The 22375-nt window shown below is 37.5% G+C and overlaps 4 protein-coding genes and 1 long non-coding RNA gene across 12 annotated transcripts; 3 read left to right on the top strand and 2 right to left on the bottom strand.

Moving 5' to 3' along the window:
- The first annotated feature begins 262 nt into the window (after positions 1–262).
- LOC105677491 (uncharacterized) lies at positions 263–5687 on the top strand. Of its 3 annotated transcripts, XR_001101571.2 has the most exons (10): positions 263–509; positions 743–1139; positions 1306–1563; positions 1653–2065; positions 2141–2429; positions 2507–2654; positions 2716–2944; positions 3069–3274; positions 4395–4525; positions 4857–5687. XR_001101571.2 is itself a non-coding variant. In XM_012376147.2 (9 exons), exons 1-9 carry the CDS (start codon positions 484–486, stop codon positions 3599–3601), a joined length of 2004 nt encoding a protein of 667 aa, XP_012231570.1. In that variant the 5' UTR covers positions 263–483; the 3' UTR covers positions 3602–5687. The 3 variants fall into 3 exon arrangements, 2 of the variants coding, with proteins under 2 accessions (XP_012231570.1, XP_012231569.1); XM_012376147.2 differs by having other exon boundaries at positions 3564–5687; XM_012376146.2 differs by having other exon boundaries at positions 4395–5687.
- On the bottom strand, positions 5019–8635 carry AnxB9 (Annexin B9). The gene is made up of 7 exons (XM_012376152.2): positions 8576–8635; positions 8167–8249; positions 7348–7729; positions 7118–7270; positions 6811–6984; positions 5546–5727; positions 5019–5469 (listed from the first exon to the last, which is right to left on the bottom strand). Exons 2-7 carry the CDS (start codon positions 8194–8196, stop codon positions 5416–5418), a joined length of 975 nt encoding a protein of 324 aa, XP_012231575.1. The 5' UTR covers positions 8197–8249; positions 8576–8635; the 3' UTR covers positions 5019–5415.
- On the top strand, positions 8044–12036 carry LOC105677492 (KICSTOR complex protein kaptin-like). 4 transcript variants are annotated; one of them, XM_067348734.1, is made up of 8 exons: positions 8044–8145; positions 9201–9347; positions 9503–9765; positions 9863–10029; positions 10106–10278; positions 10402–10480; positions 10555–10846; positions 10927–12036. In XM_067348734.1, exons 1-8 carry the CDS (start codon positions 8091–8093, stop codon positions 11005–11007), a joined length of 1257 nt encoding a protein of 418 aa, XP_067204835.1. In that variant the 5' UTR covers positions 8044–8090; the 3' UTR covers positions 11008–12036. The 4 variants fall into 4 exon arrangements, with proteins under 4 accessions (XP_067204835.1, XP_067204834.1, XP_012231573.1 ...); XM_067348733.1 differs by having other exon boundaries at positions 8046–8145; positions 9201–9416; XM_012376150.2 differs by lacking the exon at positions 8044–8145 and adding an exon at positions 8661–8801 and having other exon boundaries at positions 9201–9416.
- On the bottom strand, positions 12018–12795 carry LOC136997692 (uncharacterized). The gene is made up of 2 exons (XR_010888326.1): positions 12691–12795; positions 12018–12357 (listed from the first exon to the last, which is right to left on the bottom strand). It is a non-coding gene; the product is annotated as an uncharacterized lncRNA (long non-coding RNA).
- On the top strand, positions 12064–18151 carry Ttc7 (tetratricopeptide repeat domain 7). 3 transcript variants are annotated; one of them, XM_012376143.2, is made up of 15 exons: positions 12064–12206; positions 12712–12863; positions 12991–13159; positions 13548–13634; positions 14127–14309; positions 14381–14507; positions 14645–14781; positions 14860–15146; positions 15225–15413; positions 15490–15668; positions 15771–16210; positions 16421–16659; positions 16776–16880; positions 16998–17089; positions 17412–18151. In XM_012376143.2, the coding sequence occupies exons 1-15, from the start codon at positions 12083–12085 to the stop codon at positions 17542–17544; spliced, it is 2643 nt and encodes an 880-aa protein (XP_012231566.1). In that variant the 5' UTR covers positions 12064–12082; the 3' UTR covers positions 17545–18151. The 3 variants fall into 3 exon arrangements, with proteins under 3 accessions (XP_012231566.1, XP_012231567.1, XP_012231568.1); XM_012376144.2 differs by having other exon boundaries at positions 13572–13634; XM_012376145.2 differs by lacking the exon at positions 13548–13634.
- The last annotated feature ends 4224 nt before the right edge of the window (positions 18152–22375 follow it).

Below are 22375 nucleotides of genomic sequence, written 5' to 3' on the forward strand. Positions count from 1 at the left end.
ACTACAGGTTTTTCATCGATGAGTTTCAGAATGCACTAAAATCGCAAATATTTCATGTAATTTTGTGTATTGTACATTTTCAATAAACGTCAAAATCATAAAAGCGTTAAGGAGTATGCGCAAAATTTTGATGCGTTTTGACTACGCGTTGAAACTACGCCAAAATCACATGGTTATTTTGTAATTGCGCGTTCCGAAGTTTATCGCAAGAAAACCGCGTGACCTTCATACTATAATCATGTATACAATCTATGCCAAAAAAGAGAAACAAAGCGGGAGAAAGTGTGGAAGTATTTAGAACATGTTTAAATCTGAAACGTAAAATGTTTTTCAAAATAAGATGTTTCTTGTTTTCGCTTGTTATTGACACGAATGAATTCTTAACAAACTCATTTATTATAACCTGTCGACGTGTTAGACAAAAAACGTACTTTGAGAGATGAACAGTTTTACTGCGCGGTGATAACCTACAAATCTTCGAACATGGAGACATTTAAGAATATTGACTGGTACGTATGTGTGATAAATATGTCACAGAATGCTATAAACAAATTTTGTAACTGTTATTTATTCAACAATTTGTACAATTTGTAAATGGATAAGTTATTATTGAAATTTATTATATTGTAATCATTACACATTACATACTGAGCACGTGTTTTGAAGCCGGTTATTTAACGGTTTCACAATCGTTAAATTTCTCTGTAATCATTTATTATAATATTGTTGCGCACGATTTTAGGCATCCTACGTTAGAGGATTTAATAGACGATGTATTCATCAGAGATGAAAGAATGCAAGATGAGAGCGCAATGTATAAAATTTTGACCGATTGCTTTAAAGATCCCTTTGAAGATATTGAATCTGAGTATGCTGAGGTCGATGTAGAACAAATTAAACAACTCAGTGATGATATCGATATTTCCGTTGATATGGAAGAAGAGAAATTCAAGAATAAGGATTCTGTGCAAGAGGAAAAGTCTTATGTTCCTGGCATAAGAAAATTGCCATTCAACTTTCCAAGAAGATCTTGCTTAAGCAAACCTCAGCAAGCTATGTGTCTTCGTGTTTTATTGAAATTATCTACTAAAGAATATATGCTGACGGATGTTCAAAGAGCTGAGATGGAAGCTTATATGGTGAATAGACATTGACAACAGTTATTTAAAATTTTTGTTGATATATTTTTTTTATTTAAAATAATTATAGCAAACAAAATAGATGCAAAGTTTGAATTAACACAATTATAAATATATTTGAACGAATTTTTACTCTAATTTACATTGAAATTCCGATTTTTTCCAGGCATTACAAAAACAAATAACTAAAGAACAAACAGAGTTCTTAGACTTTGCAAAGAGTAAATGGGATAATAATTTAACGCATATGATTAAATGTAATAAATATGTCATAGAAAAATGGAAGGCAAAGGTGCGGAGGCTTCAGCAGCTACCTAGATATTATATTGAATGTAAAAATATACCACTATCTGTGCAAGAAATTAATATTAATACATCAACTAAGAAGAAGATCAAAGTGGAATTTGTGACTTGTTTGAAGCAGGCGAGTTGTTATGACATGATGATAAATATTTATTAAATATTATTAAATATGTTGAATTTTGGAGTGCATATGTGACTTGTCATTTCCAGGTATCCTTTTTTGAGGTGACGTTGCCAAAACTCGATCAGCCCTGTAAGTTATCCATGAATCCTGAAAATCTGCTCCGAAAATATCAGCCATGTGTTGTATTTGACAAAGCAACGGAGCATTTCAGGTTTCCTGTAAGCGAGGATGAATATTGTGAGAAATTTGCGTTGGAAACCAAAGCAGACTTAATCATCTCGTCCAGCGGCCTAAAATGTCTACTAAACAACTTAGATTACAAGCATACAAATACGTGGGCTATACCGGTAGTTATAAAATCGCATAATGAGAAGAACTTTGTATATATCGATAAAAAATTACCACCTCTAATTGCCACTGTACCGGAAAAGAATACCTGGGTGTACAAGTACATCCTCAGGTACTATTTTGTCGATGCTAAAAATAAATCGCTGGAAAAGTGAGTATTATGCAAAGTATAATATTACACGCAAAATAAAATTCATTGTACAAATATATGTATTCAATATTCTAGTGCGGAAAAATACAAATTGGATAAATCTGCAGTCCATTTAGACTCGGACGATTCAGAGTGTAGTTACTCGTCTATTAATCATCTGAAAGACTATGAAAAAGATCTGTATTTATCAGATACAGACGAATCGGAGTTCGCAAGTGAAAACGAGGTTCCTGAAACACATAAAAATGTGTCATACAAAGTTTTCACGATAGAACCAGCAGAGTTTGTAGATCAGCACGATCAAGTGACACATGCCGTAAAGAAGTATCGAATGTTAGTTCGCACAAAAACGGAAGGCATTGAGGTGAGAATATTTTCCATATTGTTTCTGTCAATCAATACTGAATCGTAAGATACTAAAGAATGAATTGATTTCACTAGGTATCATCAGATGGAAAATCACTACCTTTAATATTAGCGCCGAAGATGGAGCACCAGTTAGGATTTGGAGCTGAAGCTACAACATTGGAGGAAGGAATACATCAATGGGCGTCGCTAATGTTTACGCCTGAGGCATCGTTGGCAAGAGGTATTGTCATTTATTTATTGCATGTTGCATTCTATGTATAAATATCTTGTATTGTTTACAGTTAGAATAGAAGCGGATACTTCGGAAGTGATACAGATAGAAAGACACATGACAACGTCGCTGAGCAGCGAGATGAAAAGGCTTTATAACGTCAAGGTGGAAGATTCTTTGAGCATTCTACACAACATTATCGAAGTATTGTCATTCTTGACTCCTGGTCGGTATATTCTGAAGCATGTACCACAAAACGGATCTTTCGCGTATGTTTATAAAAATGTTGAAGAAAGTGGGTAAGTGTCATACAAAAAGAACACAACAAATACTTAATCCATTAATGGAGGAGACATGTATCGAAACATAGAATTCGTTTGTTTGATACACAGGAGCAAATGTTTAAAAAATATATGTTTTCAGGAAAAACGTCTTGGATTTACATGCGATTTATCAAGACGCAAAATTTCAAACGGCATCCATTACGCCGTGGCCACTCATAGACAATATGATGACAACACCAGCGATCAAGTGTTTTAATAAAATGCCTGCTATGTTTAACGCTTATTCTCCGAAACCTGTAGTAAGCACTCGACCTAGAGGACGTCCAAAGAAAAAGCCCACTCAAGGTTCATAATTTTTCTAATATTTGAAATATAACGAGAGAGAGAGAGCTCTTCACTAGAGAGAAATATTAATTCATTCATAGATATATGTTGAACAACCCCATAATGATAGAACATGTCTTTAAATTATATTTTACCTCAAAATCTGAGTATAATCTTAATAAAATTTAATAATATTGGAAAATTATTTAACAGAACGATAATAGACAATCTACTGTCATCTGTAATTAATTCGGAAATCAAGTGTCTATTTTTTTATTTTCCCTGATATCATTAACATATTTCCTTGCAGAATCTTTCTCCCTTGATCGCAGCAAGAATACTAGATGAAACAATTTATAAAAATGAAGATGTGTGCCATTTAAGAAACATAGATACATAACTCAATGTATAAAAAATAATTAGAAACTATTAGATTTAAGTCTATTTTAGTAACTCAGTAATTATAATTTATTATTTACTTTTAATACATTACTTTTTGGGATTCGACAATTATTTCATTTGTGACATTTTTCGTATAATTATTTGATGATATTTTATCGATTAAAAACGATTTAGAATTGTTTTCAGAAAACTGAAAATAAAATTTTTTAAGAAATTGACAGATAAAAACGGATTTAGTAATATGTATAGATTTTTTTCAACACAAAGCAAATCATTTGATTTTTTACTTAAAAAATATTTGAATATGCTTTGCTTTATTAATCAATGAGACCAATTTGAGTTTTACGACAACTTGAAAAAAAGGAATAAATTTATAAATAAATAATGAATTATTTTGTAAATCAATATTATTTATTGAGTTGATCAGACAGTTCCTTCGAATTGTTTAATAAAAATGAAGTACAAAAAATTCAAAGAAACCACATCTGATCAAATAAATTTTTTTTTGTAATATATAATATCAGGTATTTTATATTTTTGTACATTTTTTCTAAAATAAACAAAGTTCGAAATGCATGTATGTAGAAGAGAAAGATTTTCTAATATCTGAAAATGATTATCCAGAGAGATATTTTTACCTCGCTTATTAATTTGAATAATAGTTTTGTAGTTTTCTCCAATAGTTATTGCGTATGTGTAGTATTCGTAAAATATTGAATCTATTTCTTTTCGTTTTTAGCTCCTCTTCGGAGAAGTCTTAGAGGAAAAATAACGAATAAAGAATAAAAGAAATGCAGTATCATTTTCTGGAAGTTTCTATTTTCAAGAATCTTACCAAATGGTTATTTATTTGATGTGCAATTGACACAGGTATTAAGTAGTGTTATAATTTTGTTGATAAATGCATGTATGTAGAAAATATTTCACTATCAGTACAAGATTATCGTAAGAATGTATATGCATATATTTTTGTTATTATTACAGACAAAATTAAAATGATAAAATAAAAATAACGGTATCAAGAATCTTTTTGCAAGAAAAACATATAGTAAAAATAGTTTTTGTATTCTAATCTATTGTCAACTTTAAAACTAGAGAGAAAATGTTTCTAAAATCAAACTTTTGAATTATGATAGTCTTGTATCGACATATTTATAATTTTTACTAAGATAAAATTAATCAAGTTATTTTTTTATTTTAGTTTATTCAGAGTATGTGTTGTAGCATGGAATACGCTTTAGTTTTTTTATCAATTGTTACCACCTATAACTGTGTCTGAATGTGTTATGTATATATTTATATACATTTATTAAATATATATAATTTATTTTTATATAACACAAGACTGAAAACAATATTAATATCCGAGGGGTGTTTTCGTCGGTTTTATTTCCTTCGATTCCTCAATCATGCTTACGAGCTACAAGATTCTTTATATAAATCTTTCCAGATCTTTTGACAGAAGTAAGAATATACAAAATATAATTTAATTAAGTATAGTTAAGTCGATATTTTGTGCGGTAGACATGCACAGTGTTTCAAAATTTTATAGGCCTACATAATACAGTAGAGTAAGATCCCAAAAGAAAAAAGTATTACAAAAGTAATATTTCAAAATGCATTAAGATATATCTCCTAATTTCACATTAGTAGTTCAAGCAATTAAGCTGGCACTTGTGTGCAGGCGTAAAATTGTTTGTAGATATACTCATCGAACAATGACAAAGCGCACATCTGAATCCTTAATTGCTTCGTCGAAATTACGTGGAAACGAGGGAAAGCAGTGCTTTCTTGTAGTCTCCCGAAGTATCTCCCTACGGTACATATATTCATTAGTAATTGCAATTGATAAAAGATAAAATACACAGAATTTTTCAAAACAATACGTACGGCTATCCAGTTCTCCAGTGACTTGCCGAAGCGTTCCTCGAATGCTTTTTTAATGTCTCCCAAATCGATTTCGCTTCGGGACACAATGATACGGATTAATGTCCGATCCTTCGTGCCTATGCCGTGCATACTGGCGTACAGTCGTTCAGCGAAAAATCCAACCTTCGACTTCACACATTTCACTGTTGGTCAAAAATTTAGATCATCATTCATAACTTCACATACATCGATGACATGTTGGTGAAAAAATATACAGAAACATGGGCATGGGTACTGTTCTCATGCTGCAAAGATACTACGCTCATATTCAATTTGAATTTTATGCTATTGCACTTGTGTGAAGAATATACACATGTAGTAACATGAATGTTTGCACGTTATATGTTAATGATTGCCATGCAGCAGAGCAATACACAGGGTCTGATAAACGTCCACACCATTTCCATGCATTTTATGGATCAACTCAAACATCACGTCCTTTCAGTAATTGCTACTTGAAGATAAAAGTCTTGTTTTCTACTACAAAAATCGAAGATATCATATGTGTTATAATTCTTGGATGTATCATGTGTACCATTATTTTTGGATTAGAAAGAAGCCAAAAATGATGTTGTTGCACATGGAAGAACAGTGTGATATAAAAAATTGGGGGCAGGAGAAAATGTGCCTACACTTTACACTACTGAGAATTGTTGGACAGAATACGTGTGTGTTTGAAAGTCTAACTTTAAGAATTATTCAGTAATCAATAACAATTCCTATTAATAATCCTACAAATGGAGAAACAAAAGCTATGTAGAATTCTTCTGCAGTAACTTGCCTCTGCCCTGCGGAAATACTTTTCGATCGTTTTTACAAAAGTTTTGCAGAGAGCATAAAAATGTGTGGCCAGTATACATTTCATGGAAAGTTTGACTCGTGATATTGTACTACATTAGCGGGATTATTGATATTCCATCGTATTCAAGGGGCTTATCATTTCCTCGCATTGAGTTCAACCGCTTGCTCGTGTTTCACACTGAAACGTATAATTATTCTTGCCTAAGCACAGTTTTTTTCTTATGAGTCATTATTGGTCGTATCAATTCTGAGACACGTATTTACGTTTCTCTCATAAAAAACATGAAACATGAAACAAGGACTAATGACGTTATAAAATTAGTAACAGTAAATGATTCATGAATGTAGATGTTAATACGACATATTCGTAGTATAATTTACACAGATACGTTAGAATTAATGTATATTTTGTCTAGAAGCTTTACCTATTCCAAGTAGGCCTTTCTCGACGCTACCGGAGAACTCCTTCTTTATGGCGACCTCAATGTCATGCCCCGATATTTTCTCATACTCAATAAATGTCTGTCGCAGTTGTTGATAGCTGCGAGTTACCAAAATCGCATTGAATTGTGATTCATCTGTACCCCATTGTTTTTCACCTGCATGTGAAAAAGTTCAAGATTAGAAGTCGAGCGCTGTATTATAAATGACATTGAAAGCAATAAAACGCTTAAATATAAATTGACAAAAGAAAAATTTTCAGAAAAACTTGACAGATTGACTGTTACATACCAGCCTCGTACAATGCTTGGGCATCAGCGGCTGCTTGATTATGATCGACTCCCTGATTTTCATCTCTATTTGCTTGTACAAGAGAAACCAGTAATCTCTTGAAATGGCCCGAAGCATCACCCTTCAAATCGCTCTCAAGTGTTTTTCCATATACTGTTCAGAATAACATGTATTGCTCAATCAAGAAATGAAATAGATAAATGGATAACAAATTGAAAGAAGAATCTTACAGTTCTCATAAAACGCAGCAATCGTGCGGATGCCGTAATTGCTGAGAGTACACAGAATCTCGACAATCGCTTCCTCATCAGTGCCCAAACCGCTTACAGCATCATGTAGCTCCTTGGCATAATAATGCGGTAGTGGGGTCATAAGAGCAACTATGACATCTTCCAGTTTGCCAGTTAGTTCACTCTTCAAGTCACTGATCAGATCCTTTCCATACAGAGTTTTAAACGCCTCTGCGATCTCCAGTCTCTGAACAATGCCTCTCTTTGTCAGTACATCAATGATGGCTTTTTCATCGGTGCCAAAACCTTTCATTGCTTTACGCAAAATAGCAGCATCTGCATTGGCATCAAATGGCTCCGCAGGATACACAGTTGGAGTGCACTGAAATGATAAATTGTTGTAACAACAAAATTTTGTGAAATTTTCTTCAAAATAAAATACAAATCCGCGGCTTATTGTTAAAATTATAATGATAATTCGAGTGTCATTCAGAATTAAGATAAGAAAATTATGTATTATAAAATTTTTGATAAAAAATTGATATTTAATTTTTCGAAAACCGTAAATTATTTATATAATCAAATTTAAATCTATTATTGACAGAGAAAAAAATCTAAAAAAAATTTAGCACTGATTCGTGATTAGTCATACTTTGACGGAACGTGAATCGACTTACAAACTAGGCTAACGTTAAAAATAAGGATGATCGATAGCCTCCCCCCCGCGCTTCGAAACTAGACCAATGCTAGTAATTAACGTGCTGGGCGATGATGATCTTATCACTCGGCAATTTCTTGGTAATTAACAAAATTATGTACCTTGAAGGGATAATATTGTTGCTGCGACATTTTTCCTTTTTTCTTCGCTGTAACGCTCGACAGAAAACACTCCGCGAGGTTCTCTGAAAAAGAATTTCGCAATGAGCTCGAAAAACAAGCAAATGCATCAGACTGCCTATCACCGACTCGATAATTATTAGTTTTATAGTTCGCGTGAGCGACATAATCGCTACGATAAAGTAACAATCAAAAGCCGGGTATAATTTTACACAGTTCAATATCGAGCTTTATAGCCACGCGAAAGTGTTTCTTATATCGATCGTCATGTTTACGCTGTCATAAACGAACGCGTAAGAATCATTTTTTGCATGTCACTGGTCCGAGAATTTAAGCTTTTATCGAGATTCTATTCCATCACTATTCTCTTCAATAAATGATAATACGTTACCGGAGTGCGCGATGACGTGAGATAAGGATGAATTCACAAACACTCGTTATTTATCTCAGTTCTACCGATTTGTACTGTCAATCGGAAAACTGGAACGTCAACTGATTGAGAAAACGACGGATGAAGAACGCAACCGATCCGACTCGTACGAACGCCGGCTACTGAATCGTCGCTACCGGGCACACCCACTTTCACGCATCACGTCATCGTCTGCGGGTTTCTCAAGGTGACGCGTTGCAAGAGTGATTATGAAATTCCGGGGAGCTTCGCATGAGAGATCACGCTGGATCACGCGTATTCAGCGTATCACCGACCTTACATCGCTAAAAAAAACATGATTTTTCTCCCTCTCTCCGATTTTCCCGCCACTCTACGATACTCCCGAAAAATACAACCGAATTTCAAGCCGACGTAAAAGTGTAGCATTGACTGAATCAGAAATTTAAAAATGGCAAAAAATAACATAAAAACGAGTAATCGATAGGCATATATGTAAAGGATGATCGATTGTGATAAATATAACCTCAATTTGGTATAATTCTGGCACATATTTATTTCTCTCTTCTATCGATATCTCTATTAGAACACCGGATTAATAAATGTTCTTTATTTCATGTAATTGCAGTCTCACAACGTACGATGAGTAATCTCATAGATGCGCACTGGTTCCCCTTGGCATCGCAGGGGAACATTTACTCAATGACCAAATTGTGCTCCTCTAATAGTCCTAACAAATTGTTAGTGGCGTCTTTGAAAAGAAAGATATATTCCTGTGAGTATCATCAAATGCCAGAATTTCTGAGACCTATGGTGAAGGAACTGCTGTTTACTTATATACCCAGTATGTGAATTATATTTGGATATATTTTTTTTATAAAATATCTTTTTAACAATATTTTGTACAAATTTATTTTTTACATATTCTAGGTGGTGCAGAAATTATTTCCATTGATGCCTATGACAAATCAGACACTGGAGACAGTTTTGTAATAGGAATAACAATTATGAAGGCAAGTACAGACACAATGGAAAGATTTCTGAACATATACACGGAGGGTGCGGTAGATGGTGAAGGAGACGAAGGAAGCTCTATTGAGGCCATAGCTCAAAATTGTCTTATGGTGGAGCTATCGTATACTCCATATCACTTGTATCATACTATCTTATTACAAGAAAATTCTACACATGAGGTAATATAAAGAGACATATCTTTGTTAGCACATTACAATAATTCTATTATCATAAATCAACTATGTATCTCTTTATAACAAAAAAATTCTTTTGCAGATAGTTTGGCTAATATCTGGAAGCGATTATAGAATTCATATGATAAGAGAAGATAAACTGAGTCATGTTTACAGTGAATCCTCTGTTGAGAAATATTTTCCAGAGCTACATGACATTCAAGCAATTGCATTGTGGATCAATATTTATTATTACGATAATTATAAGCGGTTGGTAGAACAAAAATTGATTTGTTTTTACACCTCAATACAGTATGTCTTATAAATGTGCAAAATACTGATTTAGGAGAGTCACTGCTATTGGGTGTGAATGCGGTTTAGTCAAAGTTGCATTAGTAGACGTGATGGATCTACAAGTTTCTCGAAGTTGGCTTTTGAGATACGATAAGCCTGTGCCCAGTGTAATAGTATTCCCACATCAAAATATCATTAACAGACCAGTGTTTATAGATTCCAGTTGTAAGTATTCTAAACACAAATTTATATAATTTATATAATATATTTATATAATTTATATAATATTTATACGCTTTCTTTGCATATATATATTTTATATGTGTTAAAAATTGTCAAAAATTTCAGCTGAAAAATCTATCACTCAGGATAAAGTTCCAAAATTAAATGTTGTTATTTCAAATACAAGTAACGCTGTTGTGTTTGAGTGAGTAATCTATATATTGTGAAGTATTTAATGATTTTGCGTTAGTTAAGATACAAGTGTTCAAATTTTATCAGAAATATCTTGGAACACGGGATGAAACAGGATGTAATATTAAGTGGCAGCGAATCGTCAGATTGTATTCTGTGCTGTTGCATAGCGGATATAAACATGGATGGCCAGAATGAGATATTACTCGGCACTTACGGTCAAGAAGTTTTGATCTTTGCGTTGACAAATAACTCATGGGAACTGGCCACTAGAAAACTGTTCGACGCTCCTGTGCATTCTATAAGTTACATGGATATAACAAATGATGGAATAAAAGAACTGATTGTGCTCACGCAACGAGGTGTACACATACTACAGGTTTATATCTACAAATATATATTTACTTTCAAAAGTATTTTTCGATAAGACATGTCATACATTTTTAATTTTTTATGCAGCACAATATAACGGATGTACGAACAAAATGGAAGGAACGCTATAAAAAATTATTTGACACAATAACTCAAGAAAAATCGTAGCATTTGCAACAGAAGGTAATTTTTCTTCATATATTTTATATTTCTATTGTATATACCATACACACCATTTGTAATTTATGATAAAACATGGCATAAGATAACATAAAAAATATCTATTAAATTATTTCAAATTATAAGAGACATAATAGATAAGGCATATTTATGTAGTATTAGGTCTGTTTTATTTTGTTAAATTTTATATGTTTTCTGCATTTTATAACAGACACCATATTGCTGTGTTCTTTTTAAATATGAGATATAATTAAATGATTATAATTTCATACTATTTTTTGCGTTTAAAGCGATTTAAAGTAGATTAAATATTTCTTGGTTTTGAAAGGAGAAAAAGAAGGTACAAAGAGAGTAGATATCTAAATGCACTTTTATATTGAAGGTCTATTCAAATAGATTAGGCCCTACGCACAATAGAGAAAATATTAGGAATAAGAATAAATATTAAATATTAGAAGCAGAAAATTGATATTATTTCATTTCAAAACAAGAAAATAAAATGGATTAAAGAAATAATTAATCCGTTCTGTTCCCTTGTTTGAAGTAAAATAATTCAAAATTGTTCTTCCTAATATTTATTCTTGTTCCTAATATTTTCTCTATTGTGCGTAGACCTTAGCGTAAAGTATATTTATAGAGAAGTCGACAAATCATGTATGCAAGCATTAGTTGCGTTCAGAAAATATAACAGTAAAATAATCGCTTGTGATTGGTGCATACTTGGATCGAGAAGTACATCTAGGGTCTAGTTTTATACGATATGCAAATCCGTCTATAGATCTATAGGACTATTGAGTGGGGAACAGCCTGTGACGTTTGTGACAGTTCGTCACACGCACGTGTCCGTGGTTAGTCACGTCCGGCGCTATAGTCAGGTTGATCTTTATCGCCGCTGGTGGTGGCGGCCGCGCGCGCGACTGTCATGATTGTCTGTGGTAATTGCGCACGGAGAAGCATCATTGATGATCGATATACTGTCGTACACTCGCTGCTGCTACTACTCGGCACAGATTAAAGTCTGGGTGAAGTCCAGGTGACTCCGAACCAACGCATGTAGATCACAATGACGAGCAAGAAAAGTCATACCCTCCGCATCGAGTCCGAAATCGATCGAAATCGCGAGGAGGGCAACTGGAAGAAGGTTATAGAACTGGCTGAACACCTAAAAGTGCAGTACCCCAGCAACGGTAAATGTTCTTCCTTCTTCCTCCTTCCTCTCATCATCCGCTGCCCCTTTGCCTTTTTCGCCCACGATTCCTCGAGGACCTCCCACACGTCCTGATGCAAAGGTTATCCTCGCTTCAACGACACTTCATCGTTTCGTAACGCATCTACTTTCTGAGGAAAAAAATGTCACGTCATATAAAGATCAAGGATAATTGTGAAATGTAAACAAGATGTCATGCTCGTTTCACTTAATTATATGACAAGTTGCACATCTTAACATTTCTAGAATACACATCGTCATGTATATTATTTTTCAAGATTTTTATAATTATTTCTTTACGTTTCAAAGAGATATAGATTAATTTTATATAATAAATATCTCTTTTTTTGTATATCATAATAAAATTAATAAGTCATGTGTTATTTTTTTTAAATATTACTAAATGTCTTAAAAATTCCATTTTATTAAATGTTTATAATATAAATAAGAAAGAAATTTTTTACAATTTTATTTTTGCATGGCAGAATGTCTGGCGAATTTCTTGTGCGGAGAAGGAAGATTGGAGAGTTTTTTAGAGCAGACTCCAGCGATTGACGCCAATATCAGCAAGGCACGCAACGGATTGGTGGAGACACGAAAATACTTGTTATTAGCTGCCAATGAAAAAGATAAACAGGTATTATAGTGTTATGTAAAATCAGAAATATCTTGAAAGAATATATATTAAATGTATTAAAATCAAATACTTCCAATATATATGATAAATTATAATATTATCTTTCTGATAATATACAATATTCAAGGCTTTGGTTGTATTGGATGCTCATCTGCTACTTGGAAAACTTCATTATGCGATGGGGATGTATGAGGATGCGCTTCATCATTATCAGGAAGCTGAACTAGACACACTCACAGAAAAGCAATTACCGTGTCGAAGTTTACGTATTATAGCAGAATCGTATGCGATCAAAGGTTTGCAACTAATAACTGTTACAACTCTCTATTTTCTGACGGTAGTAGTATGTTTTAGTGCAACATTCGAAAAGATACACCTAACAGCTTGCTTTATACTTTTCTGTGTTTTCTCTCTAAACAGTAGCTCCATTGTTTCATAGTTATGTTATTAGATATGTATATATATTGTTTTTTCTGTGCAAGATCTGCAATAAGCATAGACGTTCTGTAATAGATAGCGTAATTTAAAGCTATTGACAGTTCTACCGCATATATTATCTTCCCATTATTTAGCATTTTATGCACTAATTACACTTGATGACAAGTTTAATGAGACACGTTTATTTAATTCATAAATTTTTTATCTAATATATTTATTTGTTACTATGGCCTGTGTATGATTTAGAGAAAGAAAGATCGTTTACTTTAGACACAGACAAACATTTATCCTGCCGAAGACTGCGCATTATAGCAGAATCATATGCGATTAAAGGTTTGTATGCTTACTTGCTTCGTTTTGCTCATATTACTCAGTGATTTCTTCACCGCACATTCAATATGTATCGCTCACTGTATTATAACACGTTTTATTACAACGTAGAATAGCTTGCTTGTACACGCTCTTATCACACTAAACTTATTTAGGCGCACAAATCTATCGGCATGTTATATCATTTATATATGTTGTAATATTTAGAATTTTCAAGGAGTAATTTTTTTTAAAGTTTTAAACAAAGTCCTATGTTTTTGCTTCTTGAAAAATTTTATTTTATCTACTTGCTGCTATCAAATGCGATTAGATTCATAGTTGTCGTGTGCGTGGGACAAGCACAATGCGCTATTTCGTCGCGCATTTCTCACCACAACAGAGTAGAAGTTTCAATTTTATTTCACATTAATTATAATTGTATTGATCATGTTTATATATGTATATATCAAGATCACCTGATTGATACTAGTATCGTAAACTGTTTACTCGCGTTAGGTCTCTGTCTGGAGAAGCTGCCACCAAACTCCAAGTCGAAATACAAGATTGCGGAATGGCACGAACAGATAATCAAATGCTACGAGATCTCCGGCGACTTGACGCTGGTGTATCTGCAAGAGCAAGAGAAAATCGCTATGCAGCAACAAAATGGTATCTCCACCATAAACACAAATAGTACAAGTAAGTATAAGTAATTATAACGATAAAAAACCGTGAGCAACTTTTATTGTTTAACGTTTTATCGTTTATAGGTACAAGCACCACGCAATCTCCCGTTTCCGCGAAGCATATCGGTCCTATTTTAGAAACTGCTTTGCAAAGAGCGCCGATATTGTATATTCAAACCGGCAATATACAAGCCGCCGTTAGTCGTTATAGGTATGTACAAGTTGTGTATAAAAAATTATCTTATACTTTATTAATTTAAAAGCCAAGAACTTTATATATTAAATTTGTCACGATTTTTATCTATACGATTCTTCCTATTCTAACTTAATTTCTTTTGATTGTTACAGAGAAATTTTATCCGCTGTTGAATCAACGACTACTCAGAGTCTACGGGTGACGTTGACCAGGCAATTGGCGGAAGCGTTGCTGCGCGGTATAAGCGGTGCTGATTACAAACCACCGGAAGGCCAAACCGACACAACGGGTACGGTAATCGCGCGAACGCGAGTTATCTTCTTCCTGAAACAAAGAAAATGATAATTTGATATCGATATGTTTGCAGCCATTGCGAGCAATAGACGGGCGAATCATACGGGTGCTAGTTCATCCGATTCACCGTGGAAACCGAAAAAATATGCTGGACCCAATATGTTCGTCCCGAAGAACGAATACGAGGAAACGATTCTTCTTCTGTTGATTAGCGAAGCGATGGCGGTGAGAGACGCCGTTCTCAGCCAGTCGCCCGAATTCAAGGAAGCGAGGATACATGCATTTGAAAATGCTACCGCCGTTTACGACCTGCTGACGGTTGTCGTCGTTCGATGGAGTCAAGTAGAACTTCTGCATGAGGTAAGGACAATTAAAAAAATTTTTTTCATATCAAAATTTATTATTCGGATACTCGAATTTTTCACATTGTTTGAACAGTCTTTTGAAAGAGCGATGAAATTCTCGCACGAGGAGGCGCATGTATGGACGCAATACGCACTGTGTCTGATAAGCATGGGAAGATATATGCACGCGTATCGAGTCCTCAAGGTAGTTGCCAGGCTGTCACCCCAGAAAGTAATGCCCTGTTTATTGGCCGCGAGGCTGTGCTATGAACAGTTGAATTTGGTATATATAAGCAAATTTTCTGACTTTATTTTAAATAATAAAAAAACATTTCCATATAAATGATTTTGCATTACAGATCAACGAAGGTGTTGAATGGAGCCAAAAGGCTCTTCAACGAGAGACAGCCAGTCCGCAAGGAATGCAATCCAGGTGTCACCTGTATATCGGGATCGGCCACAGTATGCTGTCGACGAATACTATTGTGAAACAGGACAAAGTGCACCACACAAACACCGCATTGGACTGCTTTCAGAAGTATATATCTCCGGCAAAGCGCGAAGGATTAGGAAAAGACATTCTCTCAAATTGCCTTCCTCGGTGATTAATGGAAGATCTTTTTTTTTTTTTGTCGAATAGGGCCCAACAGTGTGATCCGAACGACCATCTGGCGGAGTATTATCTGGCCCACGAATATGCGATAAACAGGCAAATAGCTGACGCCATTGTGCACGTAAAGATCGCGTTGAATTTACGCGCAGAACACATTCCATCGTTGCATTTATTCGCGTTACTCTTGTCGGCTCACAAGCAATATGCGGAGGCGTTGCACGTGATCAACAGCGTGCTGGAGGAATACCCGGACAATCTAAACTTCCTTTACGTGAAGGCGCATCTCGAATTGCAAAGTATCGGCGGTGTCGAGGCGCTGTACACCATCAGCCACATGTTGCACCTGTGGAAAAATCTGTACGAGGATCAGACGAATGTTAATTGTAACGAACAACAGAGCGAGAAGCGCAGCGAGACTAGAAGCGTCTTTCAGCTTTACACGTCGGAAATGTCCGACAAAGATTCGAGTGAGTATTACGCATCGCTGTCAGAAGCATTAATGCGGATGAAATAAGTAATTTTGCATATATAAAAACAATATATATTTTTTTATAAAATTATTTTATGAAAAGACTTATGCACGTTGTGTTTTCGTCCAATAATCCGGTTATTAATTTCTAGACATCTAATTGTACGTCTTTAATCTCGTTTCTTGAACGGTGATGATTTTTTTATAGGTTCTTTGCATGCACAATCGCTAGCCGCATCAAGAGTTGAGCAGGCTCTTTCCGAAGTTGCCTCGTCAATCAGCTCGTTCACACCGAAGCCGGGGCCGCAGAGAGCGTGGCTGTTGCAATTGCAAATCTGGCTCCTGCTCACGGAAGTTTTCCTCATTCTGGACCAACCAAACGGCGCGGTTCTGTCTCTCCAAGAGGCCACCAATATCTTTCCGCTGAGCCATCATATTATGTACACGGTATAACAGATTAAATCTTCTCATCGTAGTAAATTTCCATATTCGAGAATCTATTAAGTGTTTTGCCGGAAGATCATTATGTTGCGTGATAATTACACGTAATTATCTTGTTACAGCGTGGCCTTCTACACGAATACAAACTGGAGTATACGGAAGCGAAGCAGTGCTATCAAAACGCTGTTTCGATTAATCCTTCGCACATAAAGAGTTTACAACACTTGGTAATAATTATTACGTTGCATGTATTAATTTTCGGACACATATTTTATACGAATTTTTTACATACATATTTGCTAGATACAAAAAAGATTTGCAAATCTCGCAATTTTTGTTTACAGGGACTTGTTTATCATTATTTGGGTAGTCAGAGACTAGCTGAGAAAACCTTGAGGGATGCTGCGAAGATCGATCCGAATTCCCATCAGACTTGGTATTTTTTATACGCTCTCTATTAATTATAGTAATTTAGATTATATCACGGGTGCAACGGTCACTTATTATCAGTAATAATCTGATGCTGAGGATATTATTCTTGTTCCACGTAATCATTCATTTGAAAAATTATTACGATAAATCGAGATACGAATGGCTGTTCGATAAGAATTTCTTATATCTACGCGCTTAATATATACTCGCACCGATTGCATCATTTCCACTCTATATTTGATATTAGTATTTAATTATCTGTATTCGTCACAATTGGTTTTGTAATAAGACGTTATATCAGAGATGTGAAAAACGTGATATTTCAGGTACAACCTGGGAATGGTATTGGAATCGTTGGGCGAAGTGGAGGCTGCCAGCGACTGTATGGCAACGGCGCTGGAGGTCGAAACCACGAATCCCATCTTACCGATTCTATCAATACCGGTGACCTTCGAGTGATTCGAATCTCCGATTTCTTAGGATAAGATTCGATGAAATGACGGTTTATCTCACTCCCTTTCCCTCTCTGCATCTCCGCGGGCATTTCCCTCGCCTTTCCGTCAATAGTACCTGGACACGTTGTACTATTGTATAAACTTATTGTTGAAAGAAAAAGAGGATACTTTAACTGTACAAATAGTTACAATGGATGTAATAAATTCGAATAAAATCTGATCTCCGAGGAGGTCTCTCGAATGTTCACAGAGCTGTTAGCGACGTGATGTAAGTATTTCGTAGAAAAATCTCTCGTTTAATCAATCCATCGTGACTTCAATTTATAAATATTTATCGCGACAGCGGTTGCATGTTTGTGCGGCATTCTGGATATGGTAAAATCTGAAACGTTCGCATTCGGCACGAACCGAGCGCGTGTTACAATTTCGAATTTACATATTCCTATACAAAGAGTCTGAAAAAAGAACGTCTGAAGGATATCTGATAGATTCTTTTATGGTTACGTCGATCAGCGTAATCTTTATCTCAGATATCCCGATATTATTTCAATTATTGTGTATCTATTGTCATTGTTTTGATTTATCGCAATAAAGATGTATTCTTTATTTTAGATTATCCGATCTTTTCCGCATTTATCTGATGCGCGCATCGAACGCGGCTGACCGCATGAATCTGTCGCAACAGTGCGCATACGTGATGGCCCAATTTGCGCGCGATGCGCAAGCACGTACCTGGGTACGCGAAAATCAGACGTATACGTACGTATGCACGTACGAGCGGACGGACGGATGGACGGACGAACCGACGGATGGCTCAGGTCGGAAAAGTCTGGTGCAATGCCTCTAAAAATGTAATAATTTATTTTTATAGAAATCGATACGGCGAGATACTTTATCCGAGCGGCGCGGCGATCGATCTCCCTTTTCGCTCTATCTCTTCCCTTTTTTTCCTCTTCCAGGCAAATAAAAGTCGTCTTCCTTCGATCGTCGGCGAATAACATACAATACGTTGCACGCGCGCGACGCGTAATAACGCTTGTATATAGAACGCACGAATGACAGTCGCGTTATCGTTAAGCGGCAGCTATTTTCTTTTGTGTAATCGATATAATAATGTTATATATGCATGGCCTGGTTTCGCGCGCAGGGAGCTCGGGGAAAACGCCTTGGATCGCCTTCGCCGAGGGAGGGTCGACGTGTATTGACGCATATGCGGCGGCACGACCGCTCGTTGTCTTTCTTAATTTCAAATCGCACATCTCAGCCGGCTGGATCATGATTGAGAAATGCTTTCCTCCGGTCTGGTGGAGTCTGTCGAGGCCGCGGGAACGACACACGGGTCCTGGAAAGCCTGTTTCAAACACATCTGTGCGATGTCTGAAATATGGAAATACTCTCTCTCTCACTCTATTTCTTTCGATCCTGAACGTAATTTTCGTATTTCTAGAAGAATATATATATATGCTATGATATAGGTTTCTCGGATGAAAGGCGTAATAAGACATTATTGCGTTCAGGTCTCTCGCGATAAAATCCGCAATGTAAATGCCGCGCACGTTCAACTCGCGCGATTATATATAATAAGGACGATGCGAGTGGAAGAAAGAACAATATCGGCTCCGAGCGCGTATGTAAATTATGTAAGACGCGGAAGACAAATATTTAAGTCCGTAATGAAGACGCATCACCGTCGCGCTTCGAGCTGAACGGCGCGACGAGACGCAGCTTTTATATCCAGGCTCTCGTCCGCGATTTATACGTGTCTAAAGCTGTATCCATTCCCCGTTCCGTACTAACCCACATTGTAAGTATTCTTTAAATAAAGAATACTACGAACGCGCGGCTATAGACTTATATCTCCTCTCTCTTTCTTCCCTTTTCCTTTTTATTCACGTCCGACGTCAAAAACATACACCTAGTATCCCTACCCTACCTACGATGGAAAGTCGATTTTAACCGGAGATGGAAACAATTTTGGAGAAAATGGTACAATTTCGGCCGATTCGGAGATTTGATAAAGGATGAAAATGAAGGGACTTGATCAGTGCGAATCGCGCGAATATTGCAAAAAATAGCGCTTATGTCATTTCTCGTTTTTTTTTTCGCGCCGCTGAGTATTGGGATATATTGCGCAACAAACGCGGAATTCCATTTTCTCTCTTTCTCTATCTTCGTCGGCGACTCCAACCATCCCTTCGCGCAAGGACGCGAGGAATATCAATTTTTAACGGGCGATAGCGTGACCGTGCGCGAGAGACCGATGCCATTACGGTAAAATTAACATTCTTTACTGCGGCTCTCCTATTAAATTCTCTACCTCCACCTGCTCGTCTTGCCTGCCTGCCTGCCTGGCCTGCCTGCCTGCCTGGCCTGCCGACCCACCCACCTACCTACCTATCTACCTACCCTATCCACCCTCGAGAAAACCCACCCCCGGTACCGAGAAGAGCGTCCCCCGACTCGACGCCTCCGTTCTCTCTCTCGCTCGCGCCGTTCTCCTCTCTCCTTCGTAAACGAGATTACCGCGGTCGTGCCGTTTTGCCGTCCCGTTCTATCGCGTGTCGCATTGCGCGTTCCAGCGTGCGCAGGCTCGACGCTCGACGACGATGCGCGTCGGTGCCGTGCGGTACCGGCATCGTCGTGCACCAACAACGGCGAGAACTTGGCCGAAAGCCGCCCGAGAGCGGCTGGGTGAGCTCGACCTTTCTCGATCGGGCTGCAATGCTATATGTCAATGACGACGACTACGTATTAGCCTTTGACGACGCTCGGCGTACCGGCGACGGGACCGCAGCCTCGCGCTCATCGCTTGGCTCGGCTCGGCGCCTCATCGATTTTCGCCGCGACGCGGCAGCGTTCCCGCGAAGCGTGTCGCGTACAACACGTACAGAGCCCCGCACGCATATGTAACGTTCATACCATCGTGCTTAGCGCATTACGCATCCGCAGAGCACACGACGGCTATGCGTAAAATACAATCGACCGGCTGTTAGCCGTTCCCACTTCTCGCCCTCCTTCTCGCCGACCCTTCTCTGCGTTCCTTTTCCTACATGCCGCCTACATCTCTCTTTCGCGGAATGGAATCGTAGGAGCCGCGACGAAGGGAGTGGAAGAGGTCGCGCGTCGCATCGTCCGTGTCGCGCGAATAATTTTTCTGCATGTGCGCACGCCGCCGCCCGTCGCCGCTAATTAGCCTTATCGACAACACGCCGGGCGTCCGCCACCGAGCGCGCGTAACCGCCGCGTTTCTGGGATATATCGGTCACGGTCACAACGACGGCGGAACGGTTAACAATTCATCGGACGACACATACACGGACACACATACACACACACACACACACATACATACGCGGAGCGAAACGGTGCAAACGCGCAAACAGCGGGGTGTTCCTGGCCGGCTGCGTCGCCGTGTTCCTGGCCGGAGCGCGCCAGCGATCGATATGCGCCGCGCGCGCTTTTCAGAGAAGAAATTTCGCGTTCCTTGGCAAGCGACCGAGCACGCTTCCGCTTCGCTCATGCCGCTCGCGAGAGAATACTCTGACGCACCCTTCCCTGCGTATTATGTCGCGCTTCTCTCTGATTGAGGAAAACACACGATTATTTACAGTTGTCAGCGAATTCGCATCTCGTATGCTGTAGAAGCGCGCAGAAACGCTTCCCCTGCCTTCGCCTTCAACGGAAAATCAATGTCGATAGCGTATCGAAAGATAGCATCGCAGATTCAACTAACCCAAAATTACCTCAATTTCCATTCGTATTTTTGTTCTAGAGCTGTCGATCGCGTTTCTCATAATCAATTCCGCCTGGATATAGTGTCATCGAGAGAGCTGCAGCTGAAACGCGTTGTAGCGATGTGCTGTCGCAGTCTTACACCTGTCGCCGATAATTTCTCTTTTCCTCCGAATGACGTTTCTGGAAAACCGACTTCCTAGCAGACTCGTGACGCATCACGCTTTTTTCTCTCCGTCGCAGGTGATATATCTACAATTATGTTCGAACTGGAAACAAAGCGTGCGACCGGCCGGCTTCGGCGAGTCGCGTGCTCTGAATTATTCACAGCGCGCGCGGTACACATGACTTGCGTAGCCATCTCGCTATTAACCACCTTTGTAAAAAATTTTAGGTCCTCACTGGGTCAGCCGGCCAGCCGATCGGATGATATATACGTATGGATATTCACGCCGGCCAATAAAATAAATAAGCAAACGCGGAATAACGATTTCACGGATATTTATACGATTTACGACGAGCGTCGATGAGCCGTGGACGAGCCACCCTTTTATCCGTTATCGAACAATCATGCCGATAATGATAACAAATTCGTTGAGTACAATTTGGATGAGATTAAGCTAGATTTAGATATCGATATAATTTTGATAATAGGCACTTTGAAATCATTTCTTTCCTAATAAGAAGCCCACTGTAAAGTTCAGTTTCTCGAATATAATATTATAAAGCGATTTCAGTGAAATTAACGCCGTGGCATTGCTTCAATGAGCATGTAGACGCATTGATAATTTGGTAATTGATAGGCAGAACTTTTGATAATTCTAATTTTTCACAGAACGCTTTATCGCAATCACGTATACATACGTGTTGAACGCAATGCAGAACTTTGAAGAATATAATCTATATGATGATTCTCGAAGTGGAGCACGCGGCGAATACGAGCAAGCGAGCGAGAAGCAACGAGACTGAAAGAGAAGCAGAGAGAGAGAGAGAGAGAGAGAAAGAGGGGGGGAGACAGAGAGAAAGAGAGAGAGAAGAGAGTCAAGGAGCCTCCCGCGTATTCTCCCCTTATCTTTATAGATGCTGTGCAGAAAATAAGGTGA

Source organism: Linepithema humile, chromosome 2, assembly GCF_040581485.1.
Source record: "Linepithema humile isolate Giens D197 chromosome 2, Lhum_UNIL_v1.0, whole genome shotgun sequence".
Taxonomy (NCBI): Eukaryota; Metazoa; Arthropoda; class Insecta; order Hymenoptera; family Formicidae; genus Linepithema; species Linepithema humile.

Coding starts and splice junctions, on each gene's coding strand:
- LOC105677491 (XM_012376146.2), top strand. CDS start 484: ATGGAGACATTTAAGAATATTGACTG. Junction 2,066..2,140: donor AAAAATAAATCGCTGGAAAA/GTGAGTATTATG, acceptor TCAATATTCTAG/TGCGGAAAAATACAAATTGG. Junction 2,945..3,068: donor AAAAATGTTGAAGAAAGTGG/GTAAGTGTCATA, acceptor ATATGTTTTCAG/GAAAAACGTCTTGGATTTAC.
- LOC105677492 (XM_067348733.1), top strand. CDS start 8,091: ATGCTAGTAATTAACGTGCTGGGCGATGATGATCTTATCACTCGGCAA. Junction 9,766..9,862: donor AAGAAAATTCTACACATGAG/GTAATATAAAGA, acceptor ATTCTTTTGCAG/ATAGTTTGGCTAATATCTGG. Junction 10,847..10,926: donor GAGGTGTACACATACTACAG/GTTTATATCTAC, acceptor TTTTTTATGCAG/CACAATATAACGGATGTACG.
- AnxB9 (XM_012376152.2), bottom strand. CDS start 8,196: ATGTCGCAGCAACAATATTATCCCTTCAAG. Junction 7,730..8,166: donor AACAATATTATCCCTTCAAG/GTACATAATTTT, acceptor TTATCATTTCAG/TGCACTCCAACTGTGTATCC. Junction 5,728..6,810: donor GAAAGGCCTACTTGGAATAG/GTAAAGCTTCTA, acceptor TTTGACCAACAG/TGAAATGTGTGAAGTCGAAG.
- Ttc7 (XM_012376143.2), top strand. CDS start 12,083: ATGACGAGCAAGAAAAGTCATACCCTCCGCATCGAGTCCGAAATCGAT. Junction 14,508..14,644: donor GCCGCCGTTAGTCGTTATAG/GTATGTACAAGT, acceptor TGATTGTTACAG/AGAAATTTTATCCGCTGTTG. Junction 16,881..16,997: donor TAAAGAGTTTACAACACTTG/GTAATAATTATT, acceptor TTTTGTTTACAG/GGACTTGTTTATCATTATTT.